This window comes from Pteropus vampyrus, unplaced genomic scaffold (genome assembly GCF_000151845.1).
Source record: "Pteropus vampyrus isolate Shadow unplaced genomic scaffold, Pvam_2.0 Scaffold181, whole genome shotgun sequence".
Taxonomy (NCBI): Eukaryota; Metazoa; Chordata; class Mammalia; order Chiroptera; family Pteropodidae; genus Pteropus; species Pteropus vampyrus.
In genome coordinates this window covers 2,477,586-2,498,729 of record NW_011888962.1, presented here as the reverse complement: position 1 = coordinate 2,498,729, position 21,144 = coordinate 2,477,586, and the positions used below count along the sequence as shown (strand labels likewise).

Here is a 21,144-nt window from a genome sequence, read left to right as displayed (position 1 = left end):
TGTTTAAAATAAGCTTTAAATTATAGGTTAATTTAAGTCCTCTGGAGTTCCTTGTGAATTTTCATGTGGTATAGGCTGTAAAAGTAATTTTTCATTCCCAGTGAGTTATTGGAATATAAATTTAAGAGTTTCAAAAAATTGTTGGAAAAGTAACATCTCATCACAGATATCACAAAGCAGTTTAGTATTGTAGCTTCATGTTAAAGTAGATAATAAAAATTCTTTATACATCATAAAACACTTCAGATTTCACTTTTATTTCAGAAGACTTAAAAATGTAATATAAGATGGTTATAGAATTAGAACTCAGAATGCCTGAATTTTTACATACTTCATTTCAATTAGAAAACCTTGCATTTGTTTCATAAGTGTTTTCTTGGAATTTGTGTCAGAGGTTTTTTGAATTGTATCAGTATTTTTCTATCCCCAGCTCAGATGAGCATTTAACAAACATTTTCATTACCATAGTGAGTTAACTAGTTGTATCTATTTCTTGTATCTGGTCACTCTCATTCTTAATCTTTCTTTAATAATAGACCAGCACAATTTGGGATAGTAGAAGTAAAATATTTGTGCAATGTCTTGAGAATCTAAAAAAAATATTTTAGGAAAATGGTATGGCTTTAAGAAATATGGACATGATACTTAGGAGACTTAAAAAAGGAAGATTAACAATGGTATATTGATTTTTAAAAATATTTTCACCGTTGAGATGATCATGCAATTATAAATATAAAACATTTGTTACTAGTAAACGTAGACATTTTGATGTTCAGAAAATTTGATTTCTTCATTGACTAATAGTCTAAGCTCTATATTGACATGAGTACAGTTGGCTTCAGCCTTATTAAAAAAAAAACTGAATTTGCTATGTTTGGATTGGGCTGGCAACTTGATACTTTTGTTGATGCAATTGAGAGAGGCTCCCAAAATGTTAAATTGAGAATTCAGAAGAGCAGTAGTTTCTAAAATACTTAAGAGTCCTATTGTGATGATCATAATTTAAAAAAAAGAACAAACCCTTTTAATTATGGAAAATTTAAACCATACATGTAAATAGAAGAGTATATACTTCTTGTGCATAACATATATAAACGTACGGATAACCTTGTTTCAACTATAAACCTATTCAGTATTTCCTGGTTTGTCGTAAAGCAAATTCCAGATGTATCAATGTAATTGTAAAGACTTTAGTGTGTATCTTTTATATACAATCATAACACTAACCATTATCACATCTAAAAGGATTAATATCTTAATGTTTAACATTCAGATTTTTGATTTCATAATTTTCGTTTTTTAAGGGTTGAAGATCTGTATATGGTGTACCTGTTGTATTTATTGATCTGCCTATTTAAAGCCATTTATTTGTTGAAGAAACCAGATCATTTGACCTGTAGAATATCCTCTGATCTGGATTTGAAAGATTATTTCCCTCAGAGGTCCTTCAACTTTTTTTTTTTTCCTTTTTGGTGAATTTCCTCCAAATTGGTAGTTAGAACAGATTTCAGATTCCATATTGGGGTAGGAACAGGAGTACATCATAGATGGTGCCTGTGAATCCTGTCGTATGACATTAGGAGTTGATGTCTTTGTAAGACCATTGTAATTTTTTTTAAAAAACTTTGAGATATACTTTATTTACAATAAAATTAGTTTTGAGTTTACAGTTTGAGTTCTGACAAATGTGTACATTTGTATAACCATCACCACAATCAGCATTATCTCTAAAATTTCCTACTTCCTTTTGCAGTCCCCCCCCCCCCCCCACAGGCGCTCTACCCACTTCACTGGTCTATTTTCTGTCACTATTTTTGCTTTTTTAAAAGAATTTCATTGTAAATGGAATCTTAAAGTAGTAAGATAATTGTAATTTAAAGGAGAAACAGAATGAGAAAGAAGATAATTTTGGCCAGGAGCTACAGATCTAATTCCTTCCATTTTTATATGACAGGGACTTGCCATGAGGTGTTGAAGCCTTGTTTCATTGAGTCGGAGCGACTGGACCTAAATGGCGCAGCATGACTTTGCTCCAGCCTGGCTTAATTTTCCCACACCACCATCATCAACAAAGGTACTCTTTCTTGCATCTTTCTCTTTTTGCCTTTCTCTCAGCCACTCTTTTGTCACATTCTACACAAATGTAGTTAAAATGTAAAGGCTTAAAATTTTTCCAGACACACACTTTTTGTATTACCGTCTAAGTTAGTTTATATTTAGTCTATTGGTTAAAAAGTCAAGTTTTCAATATACCATCAACATATGAAATCATTTACTCCAGAGTTGACTTTTGTACTAATTAAAGGTCCACATATTTTATTTCAAAACATTGCTTTTTTATCCTACCTTTTTCTATATTTTTCTGATTACTTGCCTTACTTACTTTCCTGCTTACTTTCCAGTTGATAATGTTTTAAATATTTGGAAGCTTTCGAAGTCTTTTTATATAACCAGAAGATTTCATTTTCATATAAGTAAAACTTTGCATGGCACATTACTGAAATTTCAGGAGTGATGAAGACTTTGCAGCATTTTACATATCAGGACTTACTAATTTAAGAAATGTTAATTTTACTTAAATACCAAAACAGAATAGTTTATATAAGACTTGCCTAGGCATTGAAATTTTCATCCACTTATAAGGTATGCTAAGAGGGACCTTGGAATTGGTTACAGTCAATCTACTTGGCTTAATAGCTGTCTTCCACTTGTTTTTCTTTTAATGCTAAAGGAATCAGGAGCGGGTCTTGATCATCTGCTTGCCTATTAATCAAGCTCTGCCAGGACCAGGGAGTTTTATAAAACAGTTTATTAAAAATAACTCTTATGGGAACAATTTAATAATTTTGAAAGTTGTTCCCTTTTAATAAATTGTTAGATTATAATAAATTTGGCCCTTACTGTGTTGAAAAGCTGTATTAGAGGGACAGAATTCTCCTAAACAATAGAATTTTAATGTTTGAAGATGGATTTTAATAATAATATAAACTGACCTTATTTTATACAGATAGGGTTAGTCTGGAAGGTTAATTGGCTTTGCCTGTTGTCATGTGATTAGTGTAAGCCTAGATTAGAAGAATGGATTTTCTTTTCTTTACTCCTTCCATATGACTCACTTTTGACATTCTGTAAAATAATTAAACATTCTATTTCATAGACTATGAAATGGGATTTGGATTTGTTAGGGAATGGAGACGTCTACTGATTAAGCTCCAGAGATCACTTCTTAGTTACAACAGATTCTCTGCCCCTTTTTCTCCTATGTGTAGTTCTCTGGAATATGATTTCTTACTCTCTACTCCCTGCCTGCTCTCATTTATATCCTTTTAGTGGGTCTATTTTTTTCTAGGCTTACTTCAAAGCCTGGATGCATATGAATTTCCTATTCCCCCCCTTTATTTCCTTTTCCTCTTTTATTCATTTTCTCTGAAATAAGTATAAGATTTTTTTCATTTTTAAGCAGATCAATAAGTTACCAGCACCTTGAAAAGTTAGCTACAAAACATTAAAAAGCTTGAGAATAATTCTTCATTCAGATGTTAATCTGAGGTTGAAGATTGCCTGTTGTTATGTGGTGAAATCCTTATTGCATTCCAGAACCTGACTCTCCATCTGAATATTGCCCCTCATGGATGATGATGGTTGTGAGAATTGGGATTGCCTATTCAAAATTCTCAATAATTATTGTTTTTTCTAAATGACCTCCAGAAAATGGTATCAATTTAAACTCCTAACTAGCAGTGTTTGAAACCATTTCCTTAGATCTCACCTAAAGTAGTTTCATTAAACACATACTTCTAGTAATGACTTTTTAAAAATTTATTTTTAATTATATGACTTCTTATGCCTTCTTTCTTGTCCTTTTATCTCAAAATCATTATTTATGGATTCCCATTTGTAATTAACCTCTTGTTTTCTACCAGAGCCTTTTAAATCTTATAATGAATTAAGTGGAACAGATACTAATTACTGTTGCATTCTCTATTTCGACTTAATAGAAGTCTTTCATTTATTAGTTGTTTGAAGGGATGATATGAGGTTGTGAATTAAGGGTAAAAATATTTTCAAGAACTGTACTTCTGTTTTCTGAAGTATGTAGAATTTTAGCTCCATCATGTGGTGAAATTTTAAACTGCATTGATTATATGTGGCATAGAGCTTTTGAAATGCTTATTGGGACCCAGTGTTAAGTAAATTTTTACATGTTTTTCTATACACATAGATATAATTAAAGTCATATATCTGTGATTAATATTTTCTCTCGTGGTCTTTTGTTCTTGTTTTATTCCATTAAAAGTTATAAATTGCTACTAATTTATCATCCTTTAATAGATAGGTCCTGACTTGCAATTTGAAAAGTAACAATTTTATTATTGAAGAAATACTAAGCTGAAATGGTTTTAGACACTGAAAAATTTAGATAACTTTTTAGATATCCCTTGTTACAGGTGCTTCTTCCCATTATCTTACGTAGGAAGTATGATAAAGTGATTCCCATAGTCAGGCTGAGGTATTCTTTCATAGTAGCAATTTCTTGAAGAAGGAAGATCTCAGGAGTGTGGTATTAAAAGAGTAAAAGGTGGTAAGAAATAGAAACAAAGTAGGGGAATTTTTATTTTTAAACAAAAATAATAACATGTTATAAGATTCTATGGTAAACACATTTCTGTATTTGTATTCAGTATTCCATAGTTATTTTTATGGTTAGATTGTAGTAGTAGTGCTTTGTTGATTCTTTCATGGCAGTATTTAAAAAACAGTGATTAATACTATACCAACATTTTTCATTCAGTAGTGTAAGCAGTATCAGCCTACATAGAAAATGTGTATACTATTTAAAGTTTAGGCCAAGAGAGGATCAAGAAATTCAGTCAGAATGGTAGTGGAATTTATTGAAACTTTGTTTACTGTGTAGAGTTTTTTGTTACTGACTCAGTCAGATATTCTAGGGAATCCTGTGAAATGTGTAAGAGGGAGAGGGATAGAGATAGTCTCTTCCTTGCTCATTATCTAATGTTTTTTGAGGCATTACTGCATTCCAGTCACTATGTAAAACACTATGAAGGCTAACAAAAATCATAAGCTAGATACTCTGGTTTTTTGTCCCAATTTATAGATTAGGGAGTAGAGGTTGAGAGAGATGAGTAACCTTTCCCAAAGTGCTAGAGCTAGGATAGGAATCCATTTGTGCCTGACTTTAAAACATACCAGTTTAGTTAATAATTTTCATTTCCTGATTACTAGATAGTAGACTAATTTTCTGAGGTGAAATACCAGGATACTTTTTTTATGATTACACCAGAATATATTTTTATCCTGTTTTGGATAAACAAAGGAAGTTGCTTTTTTTTTTTTTTTCTTCAAAGTAGGCATCTTTACTGTCATAGGAATGTAATTCTTTACAGGCTATTTAATCTTTTATTGAGTTGATCTACATGGATAATTTAATTAGTTACCTATTAATGGACTAAGTTGCAGGAATGTCTGAGCATCTCTTGAATATATTTGTGGGATAAATTCATAACAATAGAATCAGTGGATCAGCAGGTTTGTACATTTTGATAGACAGTGCCTAATTGCTCTCCAAAAAAGTTGCACCAATTTATAATCCCATCAAAGTTTTATGAGGATCTAATTTTTTCAGTTTGGGACATACTGGGTGTTTTCACATTTTCTAATCTTTGAAATTGGATGAAAAATGGTACTTTATATTTTGAATTACATTTTTAAATTATGGTTGAGCATACTTTTCGTGTTAGGGAAAGTTTCTAAAAACTGCTTGTTCATGTAATCTATTTCTTAGTGATTTGTAATAGCTCTTCACTTCGAGGGATTTGTTTTCCATATAGCACATATTTGTCTATAGCTTGTCTGTTTTGATAATTCTTTAAAAATGTGGAAATATTTAAGTATTCACTAATATTAAGTATTTAAACATGCAAAGAATAAAGAAAATTAAATGAACATTATTAACAACCAACGATAATCATATCAATATTTTGCCATATTAGCTTTATCTCTTGGAAATAAAACATTATGTATACAGTTGAAGTCCACTGTTTACATCTTCACAGTCTTTTTTTTTTGTCTTCATTTTTTCACCAGAGGTAGTCTCAGGGCATGTTCTTATATTATTACATATGTGAATGTCAGTAGTATTCTCTGTGTTTAAAAAATTTATGTAAATGATCATCATTTATATATCTGTATCTGGCTTTTACATTCACTCTCTTTGAGATTTTTTTCTTCTATGTTGCTATCTACAAATTTAATCTTATCTTAAAACTGTATTGTACCTCAATACAATTTTTTATCTATTTAAGTTTAGATTGTTAATAACTTTTGACTATTACATAGAGTAGTACTGCATTGAATACTCTTGTACTATCTCCTTATACACATGGATAAAAATTTTCTAGGCCAGTGCTCCTCAAACTTTAACAATAGTAAGATAACCTGAGGATTTTGTTAAAAATACAGATTCTGATTTCAGTAGGTCTCAAGGGAGCCCTCATTTTAACACTTTTCAGAGTGATGTTGATTCTGTTTGTGGACCAAACTTCAAATAGCACGGCTCTAACCTGTAGTTACAAAAATTTCTGGGACTTGATTAGATACTGCCAGAATCTTCCATGTGGTGTACTGAGGTATACTTCTGTATAATGCATATAACTATTCTCTTTATGCTCTTGGCAAAACTTGGTCACATTATCAGTTACAAGTTTTGCTAATCTTTGTTGTAAAATGCATTTTCCCTGTTTCTTAGGCATTGAATTACATATATCTGAATTCTCTGTTCACATCCTTTGTTTATTATTTCTTTTGGGTTGCCTTTCTTTTCAAACTGGTTTAGGAAATATACACATACATACATGTGTGTGTTTATAGCATCCTTAATGTCTAAATATAGTTACATAGGTTTTTTTCCGTCTCGTATGTATTTCACTAGATGTGCTCAGAGGCGTTATAGTACTTGTCACTATTTTTAAAAGCTTTAATTAAGTCTTTGTTGCGGATATATCGTATCTTGTAGTATGATATCTAGCAACCTTAATTGATTCTTAATCGGTAATGTCTTGGATTTTTTGAAATACAGACAGTCATTTGTTCACAAATACTGTCAGTTTTCTGTCTACCTTTTCAGTTCTTTTACTTGCATTTCTTATTCATATTTTATTCTGCTCGTTTTGTGTTAGTCTGTGAAGGGTCTCGATTTCATCCTACTTGCAAGCTAATACGCCAGTCTGTTATTGTTTCATGGATGCTGGTAGAAGACAGGCTCCTCGGTCAGAGACTAAGAACTTCATGACTCATGACACAGCAAGCAGCATAAGCATGGTGTTGGCACTGGTTCTTCATGCACCCTAAAACTTTGGGGAATTGACATGGAGGGGCCCAGGTAGATGCTACCCTTGCACTGAGTGGGGACTCTACCACATTTATGATAAGCCTGTTCTTTGTCCCACAGAAGGACGTTGCCTATTCCTTAATGTTGCTTGCTGCAAACATAACTCTTAGAAATGGGCCATACAAGGATTGGGACAGGATTGCCTGTCCCAATAGTCTACCCATCATCAGCCCTAAATGTTCTTGGCCAAACTTTAATTTTCACATGACTGTAACATTGCTAGGACCAAATCCATTTAATTTCTCTTTATAAATAATATTTTATTAAGGTTGCTGTCAACAACCTAACCTAAGCATCAGGGTGAGGCCAGGATTCAGCCAACTGTAAGTAAGTTTTAGAAGGAACCAGTAGATGATTTTTTTTTTTTTCCAGCTAGCCAGTATATGGTATAAGGCCATGCTATTATCCATTACGAGTTTAAACTGACCTGAGTTTTGGTGTCATTACTTGTAATTACAGGGGTAATAGGGGGGCCAAAAAGCGACCCTCATCCTCAATAAAATACATTCTGTGGCTTATTTTCCCCCACATACAAACATACCACATGAAAGAGACACAGATCACTTCAGTTTGGAATTTGTTGTTAAACTTGATTTGGATTACTATTACATTAGTTTGGTTAAAAAATGTGGACATCGTCACTATTAGTTGCAACCTCAGTTGCCATATGTGGCATAGCCTAAGACTATTCAGGTGTTAGGAGAATCATATGCATTTTTATAAGCCAGACGAAACGGTTGTGCTGGTTTCAATGTTTTTATGCATTTATGCTCTATTGACTTTTTTTTTTTTTTAATCCCACATCATAATCACCTGGAGGTCTGGTTAAAACCAATTGCTGAATCTGTCCCTAGGAGTCTTGATGGCCACATGAACTTTTCTGATTTCAAAGCATATAGATGGGGATAACAGATCTCGCAGTGGATCAGAGTGTTCTCCAAAGCTGCTGTTTGATTCAGGCAGTAGTGCTGGTTCTAGGGATTAGGGAGAACATTAATTGTTGTTCTTTTTCCCTGTACTTTCTGGGGTCAAAGAAGTTCCCTCTTTGGGTGGTGGGGTTTTTGCACTCCCTCTACAGCGATGAGATCTGTGTGTCCCAGTCCAATAGCTCTGATTTCACTTTAAAAAATAATCCCCTAGTTGCACCCAGATATTTTATCCCTAGGAATTGGGTGTGAATGGAACAAGGGCAATTTTACATAATATGCAGATACCTTTATAGCCCTCACTTTGGTCCACATTGAACACTTGTAGGGGGACTTAGCAGTGCACTCAAGCAAATGTTCATGGTCTACAGATCTAGGACTATGACAGTTCAACAAAAGAACTCAGAAAGGCCAGATCAGACTATCTGAATTCCTTAGGTTCTTTTTTGTCCAGGTCATCACCCCGAGGATAGGTCTGGCCTGCATTTGCTCTTAGGAGAAAGAAAGAAATATCATGTCCAGGGATATTCAAGGCTGACTCCTTAATTTTTAAAATAGGCTCATATAATCTCTCATCTCTTTACTTCTTTCATCCTGATTTCTACCCAGGAAGTGGCTGAGGAGGTGATCTCTTTTTGGCTGTGCTGCATTCACTGACCAAAACTGTTTTACTAAGGTGTTTGAAGAGGTGAGGGACATAGAGTTGTAGATTGTTCTGAGTTGAATTTTGAGGAGATTGTTTGAATGCTTAACAGTACTGGTGCCTGTGGATAGTAGGGAGTATGGAATGTCCATTGAGTACTTTGAATACTTGTCTGTCACAGGATAGCCTTTTTGACAAAAGATGTACTGTTATTTGACTGTTAGTGACCTGGAATGCCAAAAACATGACATGGATTAATTTTAAGGGTCACAAGAATGTGACCAGAATGAGCAGATAAGACTGCAGTAGCAACACGATAACCTAAAAAGTTTTCAGCAGTGATGAGACATCATTGATCGTCCCAAGAAGTGGTCACAGGTTTGATATAGTTTCCCTTGTATAATATGGCCTTCCTCACAGTGAGACAAATGGACCAACCTTGCAGGAGTCACAACTGGCATGCAGTGGTGGCTTCCACATTAGAAAAACAAATGTCCTTTAATCTGCTAGTCTATAGTTTTTCAGGTGACAGGTTGTCTAGGCCATTGGCAACAGCCCGAATCAGTTAAACATAGAATGTTTAGTCCTTACGAATGTTATCTAAGGTAAGGGTCACAGCTTTCATATTTCCCCATTGTATGGACTGGCATTTACCCATTTGGTTTTTCAGAGTTATTGGGAGCTGGATGGCAGTTGCCACTCATTGTACGTTACCATCTTTTAACTTAGTGGAACCATCAGCAAACAAGGCCCAGACATTTAGGGAAACTTCTGTGATTTGAGAACCTTACTGAAGCAGTAGCTTGTTACAGATGGCAGGGAGGAGAATAAGGTTAACCTCAAAGAGTAGTTGCCACTTCTTCATGCAGAACTGAAATGTCCCTAGGATCAGGCCTGCTGCACCCTTGAACACACTGTTTCCAGTTGATCAGGAGCCCTAGTGGGCCCTTTTTTTGGTTCTTAGTTTGAGTTCACTTTTGATAAGACCTCAGTGGTAGGGCAAGAGCCATATTCTTTTTAAAAAAGTAGTGTACTTGGTACATTTATCAGGCAGATGGCACTGCTGTACTGAGGAATAGCCTCTGTATATTCCACCAGCTGGCAAATTTTCAAGTACATTTCTTGATTTCTTTTATTCTGGGACCCTATACTGTTTTTGCTAGAGCATCTGGAACAGGATGGTACGGGACTCACCTGTCAACTTGTATTCCCCACATAGGAGAATCTTGAACATTTTCAGTACAAGCATGTAACAATACTAACACAACTGTAAAACACAATAGTACATACGATTGGCCTAAAAGCCTCACCTGCAAGATCACTTTAGTTTCCCTTTCTTAACTGCTAAATTTTTTTCAAGCTCTATCAGTCAAATTAAGACACTAGAGCATCTTTTCCTACTATGGGGACACAAATTAAGGAGTGTAGTACTTGCATATCGGATCTGCAATCTAAACTTTCAGGAGACTAAATAAATTATTTCTTTAGCTCGGAATGTAGGAAAGTGCAATGTGGTGAGGAAGACTACCGCTCTAGGGATTGCATAGGTGACTAGGAGGCTTTTTGTTTTTCTTCTGTCTCCTCAACCTTGGAATGGTGTGGCCTCTTCTGTGTACCTCCTGGATCCAGCACACATCCAGGTTGGGGTCTTTCCTGCCCTCATGCACCACACTGCCCTGGTTTTGCCTCACTTTGTTACCCCTATGCTTAGTACTGTCTTCCTGCCACAGGAGTAGATACAGTGGTGACTTGGATGCCTGTGTCCAACAGAAGTATACACATTTGTCTTTCCTTTTCCTTAAGTTCCACATACTTGATCTTTTCATTAAAGCAGCCAAGGTCAGTGTAGTGGGCAAGGAAGGGATGAGGAAGTATAGAGGGCACAGAACACTTTCACTCCAGGGTAGGCAGCAGCAGCTCAGCCTTAACAAATTGAGTTCTAATGTTTTCAGTCTTTCCAAAACTCTGTGCCCTCGTTACTGACACTATTTATGTCAGCTTTGGAGATCCCTTGACTTAGCAGCCACAGCCATATTGCCTTGTAGCTGGGACCCCATCGTCATGATAAAACATCTTTTCTTTCTCTTGCTCAAAGGAAAATTAACAACCAAAGCACTATTTGGGTACCTTGTTTCAATCCTACCCCTTTCCATTTGGCTGCTAAACAGTGAGAGACCCCTATTTCTACCTAACCTTTGGACAAGAACAGTTGCTACCAGATCCTTGAGAGCCTTCTCATGTGCCGTAATCTGACTCAGGAGAACCCTTGTCTTTTTTTTTCCTCCAGAAAATTTTAACTCTGTCAGCATCACATTGTCATCATCAAAATTGTTAGGGTCTGTTCAGAGTTTTGATTTTTACCCTACCTACTTGCAACCTTAGCAAGCTAAAGCTAGTGTTTCGTGGATACTGACAGAAGATACGAGATGATTAAAAACTTTATCTTGTAAGCATAGCAGACAGTATGAGGCCAGAGGTAGTAGGGAAACCAGCACCAATAAGTTGCACAGGGGTAGTCTTAGACAATATGGGTATGTGTCGTAGGTTCATATTACAACGGGGGAACTCCTCTCTTTGTCCTGGAGGAAATTATAACATCAATACAACCCAGAGAAATGATCAGGGCATTAAAAAAAAGATTTTTCGAAGTTTTGATTGTGATTTTATCAGATTAATATCAGGGAAAACCAGCAACTTTTATAAATAGTTGGTTTTTTATACACATAATTTTTAAAAATATATTACATTCTTGGGATATATTTTTTAAAATATTTTTGGGTGAGAGGAGTTTGGAAATAAATCTAGAGAACTTAACACTGTAGCTTCATTTGCTGTACGTTTCTGATATTGAAGAAAATATCGAGCTATTTAAATCAAGTAGTGTATGATACAGAATGTTACATTTTGTTGAGAAATACACTATATTTTGCCTTGTTTCACTTAGGCATTTTACCTTTAAAGTTTTGGGGTAAGTAGATGTAGTTGTTCAGCTCTTTCAGGATGATGCTCTTATTTCCATTAGGTAGAAGAAAATAGACCAACGATAGAATCTGTCTTATAAGTTACCAGTCACCAAACACATTGAAAGTGACTACAGACTGTTCTTTTTAACCACTGAAAATTCTTGGAAGTAAAATAAACCAGAGTATTGTTAGCTTTTAAAATTATATTTAGGTTGTAAATATATGTTCACCTACATACTCTTAATGTTTCAGTCATCACTGAATTTTGAGAAGCATTCTGAAAACTTTTCGTGGACAGAAAATCGTTATGATGTGAATCGTCGACGACATAACTCTTCAGATGGCTTTGATTCTGGTATTGGACGTCCTAATGGAGGTATAATTTGCTAAGGAATGATAGAATTTAAGGATTTTTCTTTTAGAATGTTTTAATTGTGATTCAGTCTTTAAGCATAACCATTTTCTTTGAATTTGTAATACTTTGACATTATCTAAAAAAGGTAACTTTGGAAGGAAAGAAAAAAATGGATGGCGTACACATGGAAGAAATGGTACTGAAAACATAAATCATCGAGGGGGATACCATGGTGGAAGTTCCCGTTCTCGTAGCAGTATTTTCCATTCTGGAAAAAGCCAAGGACTACATGAAAACAACATACCTGACAATGAAACAGGGAGGAAAGACGACAAGAGAGAACGCAAACAGTTTGAGGCTGAGGATTTCGTAAGTTTCTTTTAATTTTAGTTACCAATGAGATTTCTGCAGGTGCCATTTTAGTAGCAAGGCTCTCATGACGTTTTATCAGGACAGTTCATTTTCTACCGAGATCACCCTTTACAGGCCCAATTATTTTTAGTCCATACGTTTTGTAAGCTTTTGTTCATAATTCTCCCCTCTCCCACCCTTCATTCTCCTCTCCTTCCTCCTACTTATTCCTGTGTCTCACTTACCATGTGGTCTTTTAAAATTTTTGATAAATTTATGTCATTTTATTCCTTATAGAAATTTAAACACTCTCCCCTAAAAATAATGGCTGAGTTTAGAGGCTTATTTGCAAGTGTATCATAATATTATCTCTAAAAAGCTGCAAATTTTTGAAAATAATATTTTAGCAGTACATTTTACTTAGATTATCTTTTTTAAGTAACACTTTAATCTGACTCTTAAGCTAAACCCAGGATAGCTAGCTCCTTTTTGTTTCGGCTGCTTTATTCAAAAGTTTTTTCATGGTTAGGGAAGGCACACTGATAGTTAACCTAGGTCAGATACAATTAGGAATGTTAACTCCACTACTGAAAAAAATATGAATTAATTAGAAACAGAATATTCTTAATTTTTTTTTCCTATTTGTAAATCTCACCATGTGGCATATCTAAACACTTTTCTCAAGTTATATGAAAATTACCTAGTGTACATTCTTACTTATCTAGTTCTTCTTGTGATTCATTGCTAGTAATTTATTTCTGTGTGTATGTTCATTCATTCATTATATGAGTAGCTCTATGAGTCTAGCTGTTCTTGGCCCTCAGAATACGTAGATGAATAAAATAGGCAAGGTCTCTACTCTTAATGAGTTTCTATACTGTTGGGGACTTTCAGAAAATAAAAAGAAAAATAATTAGTATTTTGCAGAGAATTTGGATAGGAAGTGACTGGATGGCTACTTTGGTTTTGGAAGTAAGGAGAGGTTTCTCTAGGGAAGTATCATTTAATCTAGGATTTAATCAATGAGCTTTTTTAAGACTGGGGGGGGGAAGGGGAAGAGCTAGTGTGTATGCCCTAAAGTAGGAGTAAGCTTGTCATGTTTAAGGAATGTAAGTTAGGCCAGTATGGATAAAGAATAGTAGTAGACCATGTTAGAGGAGTAGGAAAGGGTTTTAATTGAGTAGGACTTTTAACTACAAATGCAGCCTGAAGCCTCTGGAGTGCAGTCATGTGAGCTGATTTTAGGTTTTTAGACTATGCCAGTTGTTAGATCTTGAATGGGTTAGAGTGAGAACAGGAAAACCAAGTTAGGAAGCATTGGCAATAGCTCAGAAAACGATGGCTTGACCTGGATAGCCGCGATGAGATAATGGTTTTGGATATAGTTTGGTAGATAGGGTGGAGAGTGGAAGTGAGAGACTTTGATTAGATTTATGGTAGGGGAGTTGTGAGGGAAAGAGAAGAACAAAAGATTATTCTTAGATCCTGTAATCAGATAACCTTGGAATCACTATGTCTTTTCATTTCAGTGGCCTATTTTTATCAACTTGCTAATACCATAAAATGGAATTTTTATAATCAGTAATGATAAATAGTATGCTTTCATAGTGTTGTGAGGGTTAAATGAGTAGTACAAGGAAATCACTTAAAACAGTGCCTGACACATAGCAAGCATGCAATAAAATCTAGTTGCTGCTATTGTTATTATTATACCCCAGTCCACTTTCATGGTGGTGCGCATCAGCTTTTACAATTCTAGACCTGGAATATACACCTATATTGTAATTTCGTATATTGTATTATTGAAAAGAGTGTATAACCTCCACCAAAGTCCTCTCAATTCTATTTAGTTTATATCAAGGAATTCATACTAGTGTGTGTGCATACTCTTTGGGGCTTTATGGTAGTGTCAGTAGAGTTAATAATTCACTTTTGTGGGTAATTAAAATGTATTAGGATTCATCTTATTCAAACATGTTAAGCACCTTTACTGCAAGCTATGTTGCTAGGTAATATGAAAAATATTGATATAATTACTAGAAATTTAGGATTTTAGAGGGCAAACACCTAAGATTAGCTTTAGAGTACACATTTAATGCTCAGCTCAGTTTTCTTTTTAATATCCTGAGCATCGCTTATTAAAATAAAAATTTGCACTTTGTTTTGAGAATGAGTGTGTTAACTAAAGCACCCAGCAATGAACATACAATGAAAGAGTTGGAATGGTTTGATTTTCCTCTTCCCCACTCTTGCCCTTATTTATGCTGAGAAAGGATATTTCTCAGATTGATGCAGACTATATCATCTTGTGTTTACTCTGTTGTTGTTGTTGTTTTGTAATTGACACTTTTTCTCTGTCGGGATGAGGAGAATATATAAAGACACTTTCCTTGTTTTCCTAGGATAAGAGTGAGAATAGATGGTAACCATTTTAATAGAATAAGCTGAAAGTAAGGTTTATGAATATAATTAACCTTTAATTGTTGAGTCGATTATATCAGGTATTTCAGTATGGTTTTGAGATGACATTTAAAAAAATGTGAGCAGTTTAAACATTTTTTGTATTCTTTCTATTCCAATTTTCTTTCAGCCGTCTTTAAATCCTGAATATGAGAGAGAACCAAATCAGAATAAGTCTCTAGCTGCAGGTGTATGGGGTAAGTAATTTTTGATCTATCTTCCAGGGGTATAAAATGTTATTTGTAGGTTTCATTTTGTTTTGTTTTTTTTAAATAAATAGTAGGCTAGAATTAAACATTCCCTTTTAAATATCTATTTTGATGTGCTAAGCTACAAAAAAAAGGTGGCACTTATCTTTTAAAAACAAGATATTGGGGATAGAAGAAGAGTTTGAGTCAAAATAGTTGATTTGCACATGTTAGTACCATTAAGTATACTCAAATACAAATTTTTTAAAAATGGTCGTAAGTTAATGTAATGAATGAATGTCATTTGAGAGCAACCTGATAATCTAAAGAAACAAAACTTAGTTTAAATTTTTAGTTTTTCAAAGTTGAAAACTTGGTTAACTGGAAAGATAAGTACTTCTAATCATAGTGTGACATAAATTTGTTAGCTACGAAAATGATTATACATAGAAAGTATTAAATATAATTGTATAAATTTGCCTTCTGGAATGAGTCTATTTGAAATTATTTGCCTTTTTGATTGTCAAAGCTTATTGACAGTTTTTCTGGTAATAACTCCCTTTTCTTTAAAACTTCTGAGTTTAATTTGATAGCATCTTACAAAAGATTAAACTGCACTCATGTAGTATAAATTAGACAGCTTTTTAAAGATTCAAGTGAAGTTTAAAATAATGGAAAAATTTATATGAAGATTTGATATCTGAAAAATTTAATTATTTGATACCAAATTCAAAGGTGATGTATTCACTTTGGAACTTGTACACGTGTTCATTTGTATGTTTCTATTGAAAATCAACAACTTAACCAAAACAAAAGGATTGTGGCTTATGACAGCATTCTAGTCCTAACAATGAAGGCATTATTTTAAACTTTGCCACTTCCTGTGCTGTTCTTTATTGTATTTATGGGGTGATACTCTGGGGAATTTTGTTTACTTTTAATCTCCCTATTTATTATGGGCTTTTTGAGGGTGGGGGTGGGGGTGGTCAGACACTTTTGTTAGAACCATGTGAATGGCATTGTTTTTTCTGTATTGCAAATTAGTATTTCTACCACTCTCCCCAGGCCTACACGCCCAGACACACACATACCCAACCAAAAAAATCTCCCAAGCTCCTCTCTTAGGTATGTTTCCTTATTATTCAGTTTTTCTGGGAACAGCTGATTGCATAAGAATATAGAATCACCTGGAAGGTGTTAAATAGAATCTCTAAGAAATTAGGAATAACTTGGATTTGATTAGAATGAAAGTAAATTAAAAAGTTGAGCATGTCAGTGAGCGTTTGTCAGATAAAACTACATATAGATACTTTTGGTATTGATCCTTGGTTAATTTTAATATTAGAAATGATTTAAAGGCAAATAACATCTTTGAAAATATTGAGAATACAGTGTATTAATATAAAAATTTTGGTTCTGCTGTTTCAGAGTTGGTGTAAGGATTTTGAGTACTAGTTGAAAAGATGTTTAAAAGGAAGATGTACTCGTTAGTGTGTCTTATGTAAACTAAGAAGTGTGTCTGCATTAGAAAAAAGAAAATGGTTAATTGTGGTTTGGTTGTTAAATTCCCAGTACTTACTTTAGGAATACAATGAAAGTTTCATTGTATTATACTTCACTATTCCTTTCTCAGTTTCCCCCCTGGGTTTCCAAATATTGTTTTACCCATTGCAATATTTAAAATAGCTATGTTCCTGAGGAAGACATGAGAGAAATTTAGGAAAGACTACAATAGAACTTTTCTAGTGCTACTTCCTTCCAGGTAAGTAAAAATTTAATGGACATGTAATATATAGTAAAAAACCAGTTTGTCCCTGAAACTATCCTTTTATAGACCGAAAATCACAGGAATCTAAACATATCCCAATTTAAAAAATACATTGAGGGAAAGTAAATTATTTAAAATATAGTTACACATAAGTTTAATTCTGCTTAAAACTTAATTAGATTTATTGAGAACACCTCATGCAGCTTCTGTCTGTGACTTCTGTAGTGTGTTGATCTTAACCAGGATCACTGTCGTTTGGTACATAAGATTAATGCTTGGTAAATGAATCTTATTTCCATGTTCTTAATAATTTAAAAGTAAAACAAAAATTCAAGTTATTTCAATGTGCCAGTGAGAATTTTAAAATAATTTAGTTGTGTGATTGATTTGTTTGGAGTTGAGAAAGAGGAGATAAAATGATCCATATTTAATATGTGTTTGTATGCAGTTTGAGACATAATTAGTGACTGATTTGTGTGTTTTCAGAAGTTTGGCCATTTTTGTGTTGACACAACATATCAGCAGTATGTTATTGGCAGAGCCTAACATAGTGTTTTAGATTCTAAATAATGAAAAATTACAGTCATTAGTAGTGAACTAAAACATAGTTTTGTTTTAACTCAGCATTTATATTTGTGTCTATTCCTTGATAATTTGATGATTTTTGCTCATACTTGATAGACTACCTCTTAAGAGCCTTAAAGTTTATTTTTAAGAATTTTATTTGTTTAGCCTTAAATCAAATAAATCAAAGCAAATAAATGGCTAGTTCTTAAAGGTGGATTGTTACAGGAAAAGTACTATATACCGTTGCCATTGACATACATTATAAGTTAGTGAAACTCATTTATTAACACTCATACTACTATAAAACAAAACAGATTTGTACATTAAATTAAAAATTCAAAACTAATAAAATCAAAACAGCTTTAATCTGTATAAAAATAATCAAATTATTTTTCTGTATTAAAATTAGTGTTCACAGCACGAATTTGTATTAGTTGCTGTAGTATGGATTCTTCGAGTTTGATATTTGTGTATTGTATCTTATGTGACTAAGTTTCCTCAAATTGTGTGAGAACTTAATTCAAATTACTGTTTACTCTTCACTTGGCTATATGCTTTTGTTGACACATTAAAGTTGTTTCTTTTCTTGTGTCAAGATAATGAGGACACTTAATAACTGGCATCAATCAGTGTGATGGTGGAAGGAAAGATTGGACCCTGATGTCACTTGGTAGTGCACACTCACAAGCCCCTTATTCTGATCATTCAGTTATAGGCTTGTTATTATTTTGAATTAGAAATGGTAAACATTTTTAAGTATCTGGATAGGAATAGTTTAATTTCCATTTTCTTCAGTAGTATAGTATAGTGGTTAAGTATGTTGACTTTGGAATCAGGTAGATCTGGGTCCTAACATTAGTTCTTTTACTTACTGGTTCTTTAGACTTTGGGAAGATTGTTTTTAATTTCTGAGTGAATTTTCTTGCCTGTGAGATGAGGATCATCACAATAATCCTAATGAGAAAAGCATTATTAATATTTGTCTACTGTGTAAAAGCCTTGATCATGTTACAGGTGTTTAATGTTAGCTAATTATGTTCAAATTCAATAAGCAAGAGAGATTCTAGTAGGTTTATTAAAAGGCAAAAAAATTTCTAAGTGATCAAAGCATAAACTAGTCAGTGATTGAATCAGAAAAAATGTATGGCACATATATATAGGATATATGAAAGGAAAGAAATTGAGATGTCAGCTCTGAATCATGCATGTGGCCAATTTACTTTGTATTATATTATATCTGGTGATATATATATATATATTTCCACTTTTATTTAAAAAATGATTTTTTAAAAACGCTTACAGCACCTGGTATTCCTGGGAGGTCTCCCATCCAAGTACTAACCAGGCTCCCGACCCTGCTTAGCTTCCGAGATGAGACGGGATCGGTTGTGCTGATACTATTCATTTTTCTTCCAAAGAATTGAGCCACTCCCCCATTACCATTGACTTCCTATTTAAGGAATAAAACTAATATTCACAGATAATAGGGGAGCATTAATAACAGGATGATAAAGGAATATTTAACATCAGTTATTGACAGATTATAGTTTGTGAGAATAAAGGGAAATAATGATATGAAAATCCAAAATCATATATGCTTCAGGTGTTTTGAACTTAAATTTGAATGGGAATACCTGCTTATATGAGCTTGGGTTAATATGCACATGTAATTTATAGAGGAAAGTTACCAAGGTCACTTTCTAATTCTTTTATTTAAGTGTTAAAGCTTTTCATCAATACATAAATTTTCTCTTTAAAAGAATGAGTAATTTGGGTCTTTTCCATATAGTTTACCAAATTGACAAAGAAATGGGAAAAGTGTAGAAGGAGACATTGGATACTGTTTGAATCCAACAGCTTCAACACTTAGTTCGAAAGGTTTGTGTCAGGAGAATTTTAGAGAGAATCTATGAATAGGTGAACCAGTTTATAAGTAATATAAAATGGATATAAATGATGCAAATTAAGTTTTTGGCTATTAGTGCTGCCATTATTTCTTCCATTACTAAAATGTAACTGTTACCATTAGGAACACTTTCTTGTTCTTAAATGGGCAGTTTTAAGTTATATATATATATATATACACACACACACACACACACACACACACACACACACACACACACACACACACACACACACACACATACACATATATGCATAGTTCTACTGACGTGTTTATTTGTGTTAGAATTTCTTCTGCACTCTTGTGGGTCAACCTGAAATTCTCAAAAAAGGACACCATTAATTAAAATATATTTGGAAGCTATTATAGTAAACAGTATATAATTTTTATGGAGATTTTTTCTAGTATTTTAAAGAAAATATCAGTAATTTCGAGACATGAACTGTTGTTTTCCATTTTATAGACGAAAGGTTATAAGGGTGCAGGCATTAAAATTATAAATCTAGTACAAAAGCACATGTTAATCTCTGAACTATAATATTTGAATATGAATGTACTTAAGTGCATTAGTGCTATGTCTGCTTCTCTTCCCTCCTAGTCATATTCCTTTAGGTTCCTTATTTTTTCTACCTATTCTTCTCTTTCTGATTTCCTAGGCTTCACTTTCTGTTTTATAGGATATTCTATCATTGTTTGCATTGAAGGCCTCTTTGAGGAAACAGCATATTTCTTACTCCTACGTGTCTAAGAATCCAGTTGTAGGAACGAAAAACTTGGTAGTCATAAACTATATTGAAGCTTAAAGATAACATTCCTGCTTGCTTATCCACTTCTCTTCTGCCTTTAAAATTTCAATCAGTAATTGCTTATGTACAAAACATCTTTTTCTTCTTGTATCTTCAACCTTTCATATGAGATGTAAGTTCCCCCCCCTTCCCCCCACGCACCCATAGTACATCGTTTAGGATTTACTTTAGTAAGGATCTTTTCTTGGTGATTGATTTTTATCTTAAAAAAGTTTTTTTTTTGTCCTGCGTCATAAATGGCATTTCCAACTCCCAGTCTATAGTACAAGATTCTACAGGACAGAATAACAGAATAACTCCCTGTTTAGTTTGGTTCCTTTGTGCATACTCTAAAGTTTTTTCCTTTATGTCTCTAGAAATGTGTTGGAATCACTCCTTGCTGATGACCCTTTTTATGTTCTTTACTGTTGTATTTGTTTTCTTCTCTCAGTTTAGTAATTTTAATATAAGGCTCTAGAAGAGAAGATAAACTTGTGTGCTTATTTGTTGATATTGAGTAGAATTGGAAGTCTTAATCAGTTATATTTGAACTTATTTAAGTGGCATACTGGTAGAATTGCCCCCTCCTTCAACACTTGGATTTTTCTGAGATGAGACCTTACAAACTCCTATCACCTTTTGCATTTCCTAGTATCAGTCATTTCTCAGATTCCTGAGTTGCCTTTATTTTAAATTTTGAGTACCAGGCTGTTAATGTTAAGGTTTTCTCTTATATTTTAATTTCAAGATTCTTTTTTCTTTACCATTTCGTTCATACAGTCATCTTTTGACCAAAAGCAATAATTGCAAAATTTAAATTGTTT

At 33.6% G+C, this 21,144-nt stretch overlaps 1 protein-coding gene across 5 annotated transcripts in view; it reads left to right on the top strand.

Annotated features, from left to right (window-relative positions):
- The window catches only part of GPBP1 (GC-rich promoter binding protein 1), a 70,765-nt gene that overhangs the window by 33,114 nt on the left and 16,507 nt on the right, over window positions 1-21,144 (top strand). The window contains exons 1-6 of one of the 5 annotated variants that reach the window (XM_023537189.1): window positions 374-385; window positions 1,955-2,074; window positions 12,193-12,316; window positions 12,441-12,664; window positions 15,237-15,303; window positions 16,360-16,419. In XM_023537189.1, coding sequence (XP_023392957.1) covers window positions 2,012-2,074; window positions 12,193-12,316; window positions 12,441-12,664; window positions 15,237-15,303; window positions 16,360-16,419 — 538 coding nt within the window. In that variant the 5' untranslated portion in view covers window positions 374-385; window positions 1,955-2,011. Of the gene's footprint in view, window positions 1-373; window positions 386-1,954; window positions 2,075-6,462; window positions 6,468-12,192; window positions 12,317-12,440; window positions 12,665-15,236; window positions 15,304-16,359; window positions 16,420-21,144 lie in introns of those variants that run through there. The other 4 variants (XM_011371041.2, XM_011371042.2, XM_023537191.1 and 1 more) reach the window with 4 other exon arrangements.